Consider the following 16,390-nt stretch of genomic DNA (forward strand, 5'->3'; position numbering starts at 1 on the left):
ACCGTTTTCCAGGTCTGACATGTTTGGCTACTCCTCTTCTTTGATGGAACCATCACACAGAGAATTGATTCAAATGTGTCGATTAAGTTTTGATGCCTAATAAACAATAGCAGGATAACTATAGTTTCGGAAGATCTAGAACTCAAGTTTTACATTTAAGCGTGAAGAGTTAAGGTTAAGAGGCTTACCCATGAATCAGTAGCCCGGAGAACAATGGGTTGTAAAAGTCCTTTAGCGATATAAAATTATCAGTTCGGAGATACGCATTAGTTTTCACACGCTCCCCAATTTGACATTGAAAATCGAATATCTGGCGTTTGTATACATCAGATGGGCATTAATCCTATGCTCATAGCACCGTAGTATTTCAAAAATGTCATCTGATGGTAGTTTAGGTGGTTACTTTCTGTTGTCAGTCACTGGACAGATTGAAAAGGCTGACGTAAGATATTAAAGCTATTGATGTATTCCATAGTTTCCACTCCATGACTATATATGGTGCAAGTACTGCTTCGCAACTGGTCAAGACTGGACCAAATTAACCGTAAGATTCTAAAATGACCTATACAACAGAAATATGACAGGGCCTCGATGAAGGGATGACTCAAACTTCTATTAAAGGTGTTGGTTGCAATGATCAGAACAATTTCAACTTTCCAATTGACATTTCATGGAAGTCTACAAACCCATTCGGTTGTACGTTATTTCATGTTTCTGAATTTTAAAGGGCCTCAAATCGTCCTTCATGCTTATGGCGTTGACGTCTTTGGTAAGGATGTTTTGCGAGGTTACGGTGCCGTTCACGTTCCAATGAAGATCGGAAGGTACATTATTATGATTAATCAATATTTTCACTTCGTTTTAGTTTAATGCAAATGGATATTTGTTTTTGAAAACCTCAAGTTGAGCTAATCTGTTTTATCACTATTTTGCATGTGACAATTGAGATATTTTGCATCGCTGATATTCAAACAGAACCTTAAGTTTAACATTATTTGGGTAGAAGATTGACAAACCTGTATTATCTTGGGCAATGAAGTCTTCTGCTAGGTTCATTATCTGCTAAGGAGCACCGTGATAGTATAGGACTTGTTCAACCGTGCTCAGAATATTATTGTGTTCTAATCTTTGCTCATATAAACATTTGGACAAATGTATACCATCGACAGCCAACACACATCACCGGATGTATTTCTATGATGATATATGTATAATATCATTGTGTAGAAACATGTTTCATCGGAAACAATCATTAAACTGCATGTTTTGAAATGATCTATATTCAGAAGTTCATTATTTCTTTTAATTACCGCACATCAATCACTAAATATGATTTGATTCGGTGTGATAACATTCAAGAAGTTGAATAAAATGTCGAAATCACGATGATATATTCAGAAATTGATGGGTCAAACATGAGATCAAACTTTCTTGTTAAGTTTTGTTAACAAGTTCAGTGTTTTTTTATTTTTAACTGAGAGGTGAAGATATATGTAATTCACCTACTTTTCATCAGTAGTTTGCTTTTATTTACAGATTGTTTCTGCCATAATATTGGAACCACACATGAATTATGTCTAAATGTTTGTGAATGTTCACCATTTATCTTTAAAGTCCATAACACTCGAAAACTGTGCGCTACAGCTAGGTTAACTTAACGTATAAGAAAGTGTTAGTTCTCGAATTACCTGCATATTGGTACTAAGACATGTTTAAAGCAGTTCTTTAAACTAATTAGTGTTTATACTTTGAAATTTAATAGAACTGTGTCATTGTCTGCATTTTGATTATTTTAAAGTTGCTTTTAAATATAATTTCCTGTTATCTACTCCACCTAACAAATGACTGTGAATTTTAGTTTTTAAGTTGTTTAAAATACTGACAACTGACTTGCCAAATATAGTTTTACAATTTTTATTCTTCTTAACACGTTTATAACTGTTCTGGTGAACAAACTGTTATCTGCTTTATTTCAGACGACGTCACATCCGTTGATGATACTAGGTTATTTCTAATTTATGTGAATAGACTTACTCATCTTAACCATTTGTTCTTATATATCTTCATGTTAGCTATTTTTGTTATATAAAGCTAATTACTATTATCTACAATTATTCACTTAACTAAGTGATCTGATTTCTTGTAAATGGACAGGGTATGTTAAAATTTGAATAAAGCGAAGTTATATCCAATGAACGCAAAATCTTTTGTTTGATTGACGGCTGTTAAAAATTCTAGAACATTGACTGCAAGTAAATGTAACGAGAAACCAAATATTTTTTAAAGTTTTCAATGTCTAGTTAAGGTTATGACCAATTTCTTTTAAAGTGACAGTTGCGGTTTACATATGATATTGCCATTTAATATAATTTTACTTGAACATGGTTATTTATTAACATAAAGGTAATACCAAAATGAGTGATGTAAATGTTTATTACTATCCTGTTGTCATTTAGCCACAGAAAAAGAGTATCCATGTTTGTGCCTCAATCTTCTTCACAGTTAATGAAATTGAATGCATGGTTAACTGGAAAAAGACCAGAGTTTCTTAATCCAAAAGTAATAGCTTATGGTGAGGGTCGTGGAGGTTAGTTATTGAAAACAGATTCTTATGGTTATTTGATTGCTATTAAACCAACTTAATTTTTACGATAAAAGAATCTATCTTTGTTAACTTGTCTTCCAAAGTGATTATCATTCATAACACTATTGAATAGTGATCTCAAACAAATATGGTGCACTTCACTCAGTCTTATGGTTAAACACAAAAAGTGTAATATATAAACCCAGTATTTTGTGCCGCATCTTCAAAATTATGCTGTTTAAAATGTCTGCTGATAGATGATCCTAGTAATTATATTCCCCAAATGCAAATTAAATCTCGATTAATGCATTTAGGAACTCATCTTTTAAATTTATTTTGTTGTTTGTTATGTCTTATATTTGTATATTATTGGAAAATCGAACAAATTAGAGTGTAAATCGGACTAAGAATGAATATAAGTAGTTCAGCGAAAGTATTAAAGGAAAGGTGAGAAACTAAATTAATTGCGAAGGAATTTTGAAAATATCTGACATTTCATTATAATTGTATACAGCTTACGGTTTGAAACCTCAATCCTGGCTATATGCGGTACACTAGGTAGGAATATGCGTTACAATAAATGCAATCTAAAGTTTTGCACTAGTAGCTTGTGGTAAGAATTGTGAGAAAAGTACGTTTTCTAGTGGGCAACTTCATAACCTTTTTCGCAAATAGCTAGAGGCTTCGTAAAAATTTTTTAAATGATTATTTTGAACGTTTTGTCCTGAAATCATTCTCTTGATGAATTGTTCAAAAGTTAATTTCACATGGCGAGCAGTTCAATGCAGGTATATTCATGATGGAAACAATTAATATTATACGTACTAAGCCAAAATATTGCGGAATAATAGTTGAGATGCTCATTTTCTCTTTTTAGACATATTCTAAGATGTTGAATGAATTGAACTTCGGAATCAATCGTTTCAAACTTAATCTTTAACTATAGAGGGATGGCTTATGAATTTTGAAAACATGGCCATATATCTGATATAAAATCATATTTACATTTTTATTTCTTATATTTGCCTAACCATCGTTAACAACTAATAGATTGATTGAATTTTTCATCTGTCCGTTTACGAGCTTCTAAGGATTTTTATTCATACCATCCAACTCGAATATGTTAGGTCAATCAACTCACAGGCTTAATTTTTTACACCTGCTACCCCTTATCGAGCATAGACCACCAACTAGGAGTCTCATATATCTCCTATCCACCTTCAGAGTTTTTTCCTAATTTCCTCTTTACCTAAAAGTTGGTTTGATTCATTCCACAGTTGGCCATTACTGATGGTGCCTGGCCAACGGATTTGGAATATCTTGCATAAACGGTTACTTATGAATACATATACCTTTTTGATGATGGTTCTCCAAGTTTCAGCTGCGTAAGCTAGGACTGTCTTAACGATTATATTAAAAATTCTGACCGGTGTTGAGTGACAGTTATTTTGAGTTCGAGATGTTCATCAATTTCAGAAATCCTGTCCTTACTTTGTCCATCTGTTCCTTCACATCCGTGTCAGATCTCTCTTGTTTGTCAACAGTGCCGCCCAGTTGTGTAAAGTCAGAGTGAGCAGCATTGTTTGAAACTAGTCTTCATCTGGAATACATCTGTAAGCTGCCCTCCATGCACGACTTGTTAGTGCAGTTCATCGTAAGAATTTTGCATGATGGCGAGAATCTTCCCAGACACACTGAAGTGTCGAAGAAAGTTTCGCAAAGCTCTCTTATTTATCCTGTTTAATGCTTTCTCACAGTCAGGGAGATTGATGTATAGTGGTGAGTTTTATTCTATTGATTGTTCAACAATAATACGTAGTGTTACGATTTGAACAGTACATGGTCAATCTTTACGAAATCCAGCTTGTTGATTCTAAAGTTGAAAGTCTACTGAATCTATAGTCAGACTGATCAACGCTTTGTCGAAAATATTGCTTGTTACCGGTAGTAGTGTGATACCTCAGTAGTTCTCACAGTTACTGGGATATTTTCTTGTTATGTTGATGAAGTACTGTACTTTCTAGTCTGCTAGTATTTATCCGTCTTTTCGAATTTTTCTAAAGTTACTATGTAACGCCTTTACAGTTGTCTTTACGTCCGAATTCAGTGCATTATCCCGCATGCTGTCTAGTTCTGCCATTTTTCACCCAACTTTGCCTGATAACCTTTTTGATTTTCTTGAGTGTTGTTGCGCCAACATCTATTGGGAGGTTTATGTGTGCTGCGTCGAAGATTGGTGGGTTCATTGTGACTTGTCTATTCAGGTGCTCTTCTTGATGTCTAAACTCTCTCCTACTGCCTTTGGTCCTAACTGACTGGTTTACCTTCTTTGCATTTGACTGGTCACTGTAGTCAATTATATTCCCCTGTCAGCTCCTTGATTACATTAGATATTTCTTTCATATTACCTTCTCCTGCAGCTTCTGTTGTCCTTCTTAGACCTGGCACATATTTTAGCATTTAAACTTTACTTCTCTTCTTCACTCTCTAGTTTTCTTCTGTCTTTTTGGCCTGTGTCCTGGCTTTCTCTACTCTTATTCAGCTATCACTGACTTCCGTCTTCTTGTTTTCCCTATCTTGGATCCTACCAAGTTATTGATAGAGCTTTATTTTCATGTTGTTTTTTGTTACGATGCGGCATTTCCTGCTATTTCTAAGTCATTGCTCTTTTAGTTCCTTACCAACCATTTTCCATAGCTGCTTCTAACAGATATCATAAGTCTTGAAACGTGCTATTTAGAGTTATTTTTACCTCATTGAATCTGTTAGAATTTCTTAGGAGTACTATGTTAAACTTTGTAGTTTCGCTAATTTGGTTGCCCGATTTATCTTTAGCTTGACCATCACTAGGTGGCAATGTGAAGATATATCAGCTACTTACTTTGTTCATTTGTCATCAGTCGATCTTGAGGATTTTTTACTGATACAAGTGTGACCGACCCAGTTCCCTTTAGTGTGATCTAGTAAAACTCATAGCTCTATGTATGCATTTGTGGAGGATAATGGTACCATGTATAACAATATTGTTGGAAGGAAATAAGGGTTTCAGTCTCTTAGCATTCCCGTTTTTAGCTCAGTGCTTTTTGCAGTGTAATCATTATATCGTCCGTAATCTTAGTGTTTCATTTAAAAGCTGTCAGAGCTGGTTGTAGAGCTTACATCTCAGGTCAATGTAAAAGGGCTTTTGAGCCCTCCATAATCTTTCTTGAAATTAATGATGACAACAATTAGACCTAATTAATGTTATTTACTTTAAAGTTTCGGTTCTGTTGGTTTGGTCTGGTAGTGCTGTATTTAGAAAAAAAAACACATTCGAAAGCTCTTCTGATACACTTTATCCTAGATTAGAAGAGTCGCTGAACCTCCTTTCAGCCACCGTTGAGGCGTCTTTTAGCAAATGAGTGATAGACATCAAGTTAAGGTGCCTTAACCATTCTATTGATCCTGTGGTGTGGTTTCGGCATCGGTAACAACAAAGGGTAAGAATGTTTACATCAACGTTGTGGTGTATTTCATCATATAACTACATAAAATTTCTTTTGGCTTTAAAGCTCTACCTTATCTTTACTATCTTTTTACTTTTATTTCAGTAACTAAAGTGCAAACCCAAGGTTTCGTAGATATCATATTCAATATCGCCGTAAAAAATCTACAGAATTTAGGTTATGCTAATGATAAGAAAAGGGAGACTTTAACAGAAGATTTATTGATGCTAATAAATAAAGATCCAATATAGAAATTATGAAAATGTTTTATTATTATTATTATTATTATTATTACATAAATCTCTTCCCTTTGTTAAGTGAATCTGATAGGATACTTGATAAACAATAAATTATTTAGTTTGTTGTTGTAATCTCTCTTGTTACTTTAATTTTTCACAGTTTTAGCTTACTTTAAACTATTGGTAAGTTCTATCCAAAGAATGACTGTTGATAAATCGAAATATCTTTATTCTAACGGATCGGTAAGACCACAGTTTAGCATTATTGAGAATATTTAGATAAGTTTTTATAATTTAAAATAAATTGATAAACAGAATTGTTCATGCAAACATTCAGGCTATAAAACACAATGTCACCAATATTAATAATAATGATAATAGTAGTGATAATAATAGCTTTATTCAATACTATAAATTTTAGTGAATAAAGGAATCATCAGCACCTATTGTACAATATTACACCAGATACCTCTTCAACATACATTCAAACTGTAATTATTTTAAAACATGCTTAAAAGTGTTTTTAACGTTCAATATCCCCTACCTATATTCAATTCCCAAAGATTTCTATCAGTTTACCTGCTACAATTAACTTTGTATTCATCATAAATAAATTGCTTGAACCTCAGTACATTTGTCTCTCATCTTATCAAAAAATAGGTAAAGAAAAAACCTACCAAGAACTGTAGTGCTTCCGTCTGCACTTTTTTTCTGTATTTAGCATCACGATAATTTGTGACTGTTTTATGATAGCGTATGAGTGCATACAGAGTTGGAATTCACTATTGTTCAGCTCGAACAAATCTGAAAGAAGCTATTTGATTGCTGAAATGACTCTCGGTTTTCTTCTTTACACGAATGGGATGCTAATTTGCCCTAGACGAACATATACAGTAGATACCCTCTCAGTATCTATTTTACAGGACTTCAACAAAACTCAGATCAAGAACACGTGACTGGCCTGACCAGAACGTAAGTATATTTCCACTCCAACAACGCACAACAATTACAACAATAATAATAACAGTAATAATAATAGGGGTGTGAAAATATATAACCAATCTAACACCTGTCAGACTATTTACTAGTCTGACTAGGCAAACAATTGATCATTATTTGCATTATTGGCACAATTGAAAAATAGGTGGCCCGAACGTTTATGTAGACTAAGATGAAGCGGGGCGATCCTCACAGGAAGCACATATGCCAACAAGAGACTGATCAATTGCAATCCTAAGCAACAATGGGAAGATAGGAGCAAGCAACACTAAGTGAATTTAAACTTAACCACATTGCACGAGCAGTTGGCGATCAGGACTCATTAGCTAAATGGATAAGGTGATGGCGTTTGAAGTGAACGGTTCTGGGTTTGAGTCCCGGAGTGAACATCAACTCTGGAATGCAGGTATATTCAGCTGGCGAAATCCATCTTTTCATTCTACTAAACATTAATTAAAAACATTTAAATGTAAGACACTACGAAATGTATTGTTGGTATATATATGATAGGGTCAGTGATGAATGACACTTCTTAAACAATAAATCCATTTAGGCGCAATATTTTAACCGGGATGTTGTAAAATCTTTGTCAGTACTCTTGAGGATCTAAGTGCCGGAGACAATCCTGTTTCTCTCATTTTGTAAGCAACTATATTCCTGATCAAGATAATTAACAGTTACATTGTTATTTCGGTAACTGTATAGTTGGAAATTCTTTAATAAACTAATATAGCTAACACATATTCCTAACGAAAAATTCTAGATCTTTTCCTATCCAACGAATTTTAAAGATTATGAAATGGGATTCTACAATTTGACTTGAATTCTGTCGGACCACGTTTGGATGACAGTGGGAATAGAAGAAAAAAGATTTGTTTCAAAACGTTCACTTGTCTTGGCTATTGTTTGGCCTTTAAAAATTCTCCTACTGTTCAGATGTTTAAATATGCTTCATATGTGAAACAGTTGGATATTTCGTATTTTTTTTCCACCTACCTGTGTGCATTATGTTTTTACGAAAAACGGTTTACTACTTATAAGTAGGTTTTTAATACATCTTGATATTAGTTTAGGTAAAAAAGTGTCTTCGTGATAGATGATATTGGTATATTTATATAATAAACTCCTATCAGGTGTTTAAAATAAGTAATGTAATGGTTATAAATATTTTGATTTGGCTGTGTGCTATTCTCATGAGAAATTAACTATGACATATTGTTAAGCAATTTAATTTGGTATTCCAATTCACATCCAATTAATAAATAAGTAGAATGACCAGTATGGGAATGCGAAAGAAACGTTTGTAATCATGGAGAAATTTTGAGTGAGTCATGGCCTCTTGTTTTATTAATGAATATATAATCTATTTTATTTTTTAGGAAAACCCTAGTCATATTTTCTTTATATGATTGCCAAGACAGATATTTCAAAGAGTATAGTAATTTGTTTCTACACAGACAGCTATGACTAGTATCACTATTTCACATCTAGGAAAATATTTATAATATTCAGGATTTGAACAGCTAATTTTTTCCCACAACACTGATGATGAATAGCTAACAAGCCTTTCTTAATTAATCTAACTCAACACTGTTCAGTGTAAAGAGATCTACTAAATACGCTTGTTTTAACCAACATATTGGCGATTAATTTCATGTCACATAAGTTTTATTGCCGATCAACGGTAACAACTGACACTCTGGAAATGACTTCAGAACAAAAGTAACAATCAATTTTAATACATTCCTCACCTTATGTATATTTTATCATTGTATTGTTGTAATATTTAAAAACTAATCAGGAGTCCAATTTATTGGTTACAGCTGTACTCTTTAAATTACATCTCCAAACCCTAATCTTCCCGATTACTGCTTATACTCTTATTACGTCTACCACTATGGGATTTGAATCGACCACTGTATCTCTGTGCTAATGTGGTGTGGCAACTCGAACTGATGTACGTACGTACGAAGTTCTACGTTGTTACTGACTGACTGACTGACTGCTGTACTAGGAATGAGAACTGAACAAAAATTATCAACTGCATGAATTACTGTCCATTCTTTCGTCTAGGTTATTCCTCCAGGAAAACCCTTTAGAATAGGGATATCATTTCATTAAAGGAATAGTTTATTGACTTTAAGGAGCATTCTATATCAGACAAAAATACTTCTTAGTGCAAGCATATTTAACGCGTCTGCCAAAAATCATGTAGTTCATTAGCCCTACAACAATAAATTGATAAGCAACTGAAAGCTGTTATGTACTACAGTATGAAATCTTTGGTTTTAATTTTACGTTGACAGCTATTGTCATTTCACTGATTGTAACGAAATGGCAATCTTAAGAACTGAGAAATTCAGAACATTAGGAGTCATCTTCAAAGTGTGGTACTCATATAAAAATGAAATAATCAACAGCTTTCAAATTCCCAAATTTTGTTTTAAGTCACTGGATTTTGAAGGTTCTAGAAGTCCTAATTTGACTGTATTAGTTATTTGAAGACTAGTTTGGTTAACAACATAAAACCAACATTTAATTTAATCCAAAATAGGTATGTTTATGGTAACTACAATAACTCCTAAATTCCAACCTAATACATTCATTCGTTCAATAAGAGTTTGAAATATTGAGTATTAGACAATAACTTTTGATCAGATTTAGGGTTAACTTCGAAATCTTTATTGTTCAGCTAAGTGAGTTCTTGATGGAGAAGTGAAATTTGTCCATCTTTTTACAATGTCCTCGTGATCTTATATCTTAACTGTTTCCATTGTTTGGTAGATCTAAATATCATGTACTTTCAGTTTAAAAAATTGATAGTATGGGTTTGTGTCAGTCCACTTGTTGTTCATTACATTCTCCCAAACAGATTTATTTTAAAAAGCCAAGGGAAATTAATTGCTTGAAAATGGAATTAGCAGCTGATAAATTTTAAACTAATGGAAGCTTAAACATTGAATTAGCGAGGAGAACTTATTAACTAACCATTAGTTAAGGTCTAAATGAGCAGAACAACTGAGGATACTTATTATAATCAAAGCTTTGTTAACTTGTTTAACGGTCCATGAATGTTTTAAACAATTCATCAGTATTCTCTTAGACAAGTTTCCTAAAAGTAGCCGACTAAAGCGTCCAAAATCGCCTCCGATAAGAAATGTAATTTACTCGTAACCAGTAGCTTTTTCCATCTATACATTCTTATATGTTTATTAGGCGGTAGGTAATACAATCACAAAGTATCTTTATACTACTGTAGTGTTATGCTTTGGAAATATAACTTTAAAAAGCTTTGAATATTTTGAAAATTTCTCCGGGTTGTTGAGTTCTCTGAGATAGATGAATTAACTGAGGAACTTTCATAATCATTTTGGACATTTTCAGCAGATACTTTATTTAAAACGATCTAGATTAGAGAACTCAGCACGATCAAAAGAAACCACCTGAGCTACGAATGCTCTCAATCATTTAGGAGTATCTTAAGATTACTAGAAGTATCAAGAAAAAGTGTGACACATAAGTTACAAGTTTGCTGAAAGTTACACAGCAACGGAGATTTTCTGTATCGAATAAACATATAAACATACAAGTACAGATTTTTTGAATTAAACTCTCTAATTAGCTACACTACTTATCGAATACCTGAGTCGTCAGTCATCTACGTAAAATGAAACTGTGCGACAGATACATTTCAATGATGTAACACCTGGAACAGAAATATCAGACCTCACAAAATAATTATCTAGTTCCACCTTTGCTTATTGTATTTTATGTTAATACAAACATATGTTTTATACACATCAAATCTTATCTGTTTGTCTTTTACCAGTGAGTTAGTCCATTATTCTTAGTCTGACTTTGTTTGATGCATGTAACTTAGTCCTCCACGTAGTTCGCTCATTACTGATGACCACATCATCATGACTAGTTTACCTTCTGAGTAAAACTGTAAAGCTCATTTACTGAATTAAAACTATTCTCTCTCTTATATTCATTAGAATAATGAGATTGCAAGAGATATCGTTTTGATTTAATCTTCATTTTCCTATACCTCATTAACGCTTAAGTGTTTTATGGTCAGTAACTCAACATTACGTCACATAGGTTATATTTATTTGATTTCTTCAAAGTAAAAATGTTGTCCATGGGTGAAAATTTATTTCACTTCGTTGTTCTTTCTACTTTATCTATTTAGTACTGGATATAAAAAGTTGTAATATCAACTTAATTATTCATTCTGAATATTTTATTTGATAGTGTTCAGCCAGGACTGAGAGATATCGTATAAAATATATCAAGATACATAGAATACTTCATCAGCTTATAAAAATTACATATTCTCAATTATTAAACCCCAACTGCCTATTTTATTCACGCCACAAGAGTTTCTTAATTCTGTTTGGTAAATCATTTATATGCATACTGAGACGAAAGCTTTCAAATTATTCGATCCTTGAGTTCCACACAAAAATTGCTGATCGAATGTCCCAGAGCAGCAAATGAATTAAAAGCTGAGGAAAAGAAAAAAATATCTGGATAATGAATTTCTCAATCATTTATTTGGGTAATGGATATATATACTCTAAATTATAATATACAGAACAATCAGATTAATACTGTGAGTTCATCTATGACCGAAATTGTGCGGAGGAAAGCTTGTTACCAAAGTTAGGAATGTTTATTTCAAATATAAGTAGCTTTATTACAATTTCACAATATACTTTATAATGATGAATTCTTAAAATGAAATAACTGTCAGTGCTTTAAGACTGAGAATGTTTACGGAACAAGTGGAAATGGAAAGATATATTTTGAGAAACATTACTTCAAGGATCTTTTACTTGTTGACCCTAAATTTATCATCAACGTCAGCTGAAGGTAGACGGACTCAAGTAGTAGACATACCAAAGGGGAATAAATGAATAAGATAATGTGTCTAAAACAAATAATAATTCTATTTGGAAAAGCGATTATTTATAGTTTTGTGTTGCTTCAGTAAATGACTTCGTTAGACAATGATTTAATATATTAAAAGCTTAAGTTGGAACTTCACTTATGATATAACCTTAAATTAATCAAAATGAATTGTGAAATTCGTTTTGAGTTTGCACAATAAATCGTGATGACTTATGATATAAAATTGTTTCGATGTGAAAGTTGATATTGCTCTTGAACATCTTATTAGATATGACAGTATTAAACAAAACCCCTAGTCATTATTAGCTCAAAGATGAACCAATTTACTGAAATGATAGTATTCGAGAAGAGCTTTCAATAATACTCTAGTTGTTGACAGTTATAAACCATCATGAGTGAAAATAATCTTCCGATGAATATTCTTGATCAGTAAGTAGATTATATCGTTTCTTTATGTTCTTTGATTTTAACTTCTTCAAATTTTGTTTAATTGGTAACTTTATCTGCAACAATTGTTGCTAATTTCTTTGGATATCTGTTTTTTCCCTTGATAAATATGACTTTTTATCAGTATAGGGTTGTGAAGATTATTAAGTTCTTGATTGAGACCATGAACCGATTGATGTTGGACCACCTCTGAAAACCTGGAAGCACTGGACGGCCGTTTTGTTCTATTGTGGGACTACTTAGATTAAGCGTCTGCGCGCGAGACTGAAGGCCCTGGGTTCGAATCCCGCAAACAGGGTCGGGGCTGCTGAGGAGTTCCACAATAGGACGAAAAGGCCGTCCAGTGCTTCCAGGTTTTCAATAGTGGTCTAACATCAATCGGTTCATGATCTCAATCATATATGACTATCAACACTGTTTTACTTCATTTTCTATAATATAAAATTCAACAATTACTATTCTGTTATTGTAAAATGGATAAACTACAAACTTTTATTCCTAGTTGTTAGATGATTTATATAACACTACTGTATTTGTTAACCATCATTAAGTCACAAGTGTACATGGTAGATTTTTCAGTCATTACCTTCTTCTTTGATTATTTGCTTGAATTCTTACTATTCTGTCCATATCTACTGCAAAAATAAATTTATTTCGTTTTTGATACCAGTTTAGTGAAATGCCGGATCTTTACGAACTCCTTACTTTAGGATCACTGAACTTCATAAGTTAAATGTGTACAGATTTGGGTAAATCATTTAATTCATCTAATGGAATTTAACTGCTAAAATTATTGATAATGTCTGAATATATTTCCAGGTAATCAAAATTCTCATATAAGATTACCAACTTTACATTCTCAGTTCACAATGGAAAAGATCAAAATGGTACTGAAAGCTCTGCATCACTGGGGGTCAACTAAAATATTACTGCTACCATTACACATTATTTTAACATACAGTTATAAATAAGAAAAGACTGATTTTGAATAGCCTAGATCTTTGGTTATGAAACAATCAATCTCTGGTTCAATGTTGTCATATCTAATACTTTTGGAATTCTCAGAATTTATGCAGTACATTATATGAACTAGCACTTAGATCATTATTTCCTCTGGTTTATTATAATTTGGAGATAAGAGCATGAGAACTCTTAAAGGTAAAATAACTAATTTTTGGGTGTTAGTTCAACTATTCAGACCATTATATTTCACTTTTAAATAATGTTTCACTCTCGTTGTTGTATCATTAGTATTTATTCAGATTTTTCAACTTAACTGTCTTCACATTTTGTGATACAATATACGTTATATGGATAGTTGATAATGTGATGCAAGTAGTATTACGTTGAATGTAATGTTTCATTTTATCACTAACTATATGTTCATCAATTGAAAATACTCCGTCAAATATTTTTTTTGATGTCGAAGATAGTCGGTCTTTTCTAAACAAAAGTTAATAACTAAAACTAACGCAACATGTTTGTCGCCGTATACTAACAAACAACTTTTAAGTCACTAAGCAGGATTCGGATCAATCAGAGTAATATCCATGTCAAAGTAATTACCTTACTGATAGTTTGAGGTAATTAAAATAGGAATAATTTTGTTGTATTTTAGTGGCCCGTTGATGTAGCTCTGATTTAGATGAACGATTGAATACTCCATGAATGTAAATCAGTAGTTCGGTTCCGTATACTACACCTATGCTAACTTTATTTGAGCGACGACGAATACGGATTAAGTTTGATGAGTTTATTTCATGCACTCATTTTAACAGACGGACATGGAGACCAGAATCTGGAAAGTGAAATGGAGATAACAAGCATACTAACACAATTTGATAAAGCATCATTTATAGTCAGACAAAAATAAGCTAAATACATTTTGACCTTGCCAATATGTATGTGAACATTGTCTCAGGAGTAATAATTTAATCGGTCTGTCCGAAATCTAGAATAACTCATGTGGGTATGACATAGTACTCGAAATCAAGGCAGCTTATGTGTTAGCTATAAGCTCTCGATAACATATTTTATGGAACGGCAAACAGTGCAAAATTAGAACTTTTAATTTTCTATGGTAAAGCTAATATTCTGTTTCATTTTTGACGGGAAATCTCGAACTAGTAAGGTGTTTCCTGTATTTCAGTATTTACTTATTTCTAAAGCTACAATCCAATTAGGTAATGTAAATATATTTTTCCAGTTTTGTGAGTAATCATCGTTTAAGATTATCTATTTCTTTACGATGATCGACAGTGAATTTGTTAGATTTAGTCTAAATTAAAAAAAATAGTGTAGTCGTTGCAACAGCTTTGTTTTGTCGAGTATAAACATTTGAAGGTGGATGTTGATTAACAAAGCAGTAAAAAACAAACGCCCTCCTCAAACTTTCAATGATTGTTTATGGATTTGTATAAAAATAAAATTGTCAAGGAAAACTATCTCATTGAGAATAAAAGCGATAGAGCCTGAAAAATTCACAATGAACATAACAAATACAACCGTTTAGAATTTACTAAAATTGACAAATTCGGTGTGTTATCATGACTTAGCAAAATTAGTTCAGTTGTTCGTATTCTTTGACGTAGTGATAAATAACAATATTATGTCTATAACATGATGGGTTTGCTCATTTTTATCATATTGTGGATAACAGTTTTTGACATTTATGCCATTTGGTAAAGTGCAATGTACTATAGTCTTTAAAGCATTATACAAGTAAACAGATTTATCTTAAAAGAGGTGGATAGGATTTGTTGGATGATGTCTATCAAGAGTGTTGGTTTGATCACAAATATATGGAAGGATTTTGGATTTTGTTAGAGAATTACAAACTACTTTATGTCATCAATAAAACTGATTCACCATGTTTATTAATATTGTTAGCTTGGAAGACTGTATTCGTTATAATTCAGTTCGTATACATATACTTATGCAGAAACTAGAAATTGTGAACTGGATTTAAATTTTATCCTCAAATACAATCTACTGATGTCTTTGTAATATTCTGCAGAGAGATAGACCGTTTAGATGCATGCTATTAAAGCGATGTTATAAGGTTAATTTACTGCCTGGTCTACACATTCACATTCAAAATCTAATTTCGAATAAACTAATAAACCAGAACTGATATTCTCCACAATTGACATAAATATTGTGCGTTTTGTAAATGATATAGATCATTTACATAAATCTGGTAAAGAAGCATTCCATAGTAATTAACAATGCCATAATGAGCTTATTGCCAACACTAAAATCCAGATGCTTAAGCTTACCAGACGAAAGGAATTGAGCATTATACTATAAATTGTAGCAAACCATTGAAAATAGAAAACGATGAGGTTGTCTGAGAACGTTCTACTTGAGATTTTCAAAAATATGAATTCTTAGATCTCTTGAAAACTGCCTGGAAAGCACATTGCACATATTTCAGTTGTTAAAAATAATGAATAACTATTTATTCATACTTAGCTATTTTAAAGTTAACTAGGGAAAAATGCAGTATATTTCTGTTATGGTAGTCTAGGAAAAACTGATGAAGCCTAGCATAAAAGACAATTTAAAGTAGAAAGACGTGAGTTAAATATACATTGAATATTTGGTAAACTTGTATTTAAAGTCATTTTTATTTGATTTTTTGTTGAATTTACAAATATTTCTTCGTAATTTGTTAATGTGTCATAACATATTGGTTCGGAAAGATGCTCTTACAGATG

At 32.3% G+C, this 16,390-nt stretch overlaps 1 protein-coding gene across 3 annotated transcripts in view; it reads left to right on the forward strand.

The window, feature by feature from the left end:
• Positions 1-354: 354 nt before the first annotated feature.
• The window catches only part of B9D1_2 (B9 domain-containing protein 1), a 62,289-nt gene continuing 46,253 nt past the window's right edge, over positions 355-16,390 (forward strand). For 2 of the 3 annotated variants that reach the window (XM_051211168.1, XM_051211169.1), the window contains exon 1: positions 1,679-2,587. Coding sequence is in view for 1 of the 3 variants with exons in the window: in XM_051211167.1 (XP_051071205.1) it covers positions 634-824; positions 2,457-2,587; positions 6,175-6,320 (468 nt within the window). In the remaining 2 variants the exon portion in view is untranslated. Of the gene's footprint in view, positions 825-1,678; positions 2,588-6,174; positions 6,441-16,390 lie in introns of those variants that run through there. The other variant, XM_051211167.1, reaches the window with a different exon arrangement.

Source organism: Schistosoma haematobium, chromosome ZW, assembly GCF_000699445.3.
Source record: "Schistosoma haematobium chromosome ZW, whole genome shotgun sequence".
Classification (NCBI taxonomy): Eukaryota; Metazoa; Platyhelminthes; class Trematoda; order Strigeidida; family Schistosomatidae; genus Schistosoma; species Schistosoma haematobium.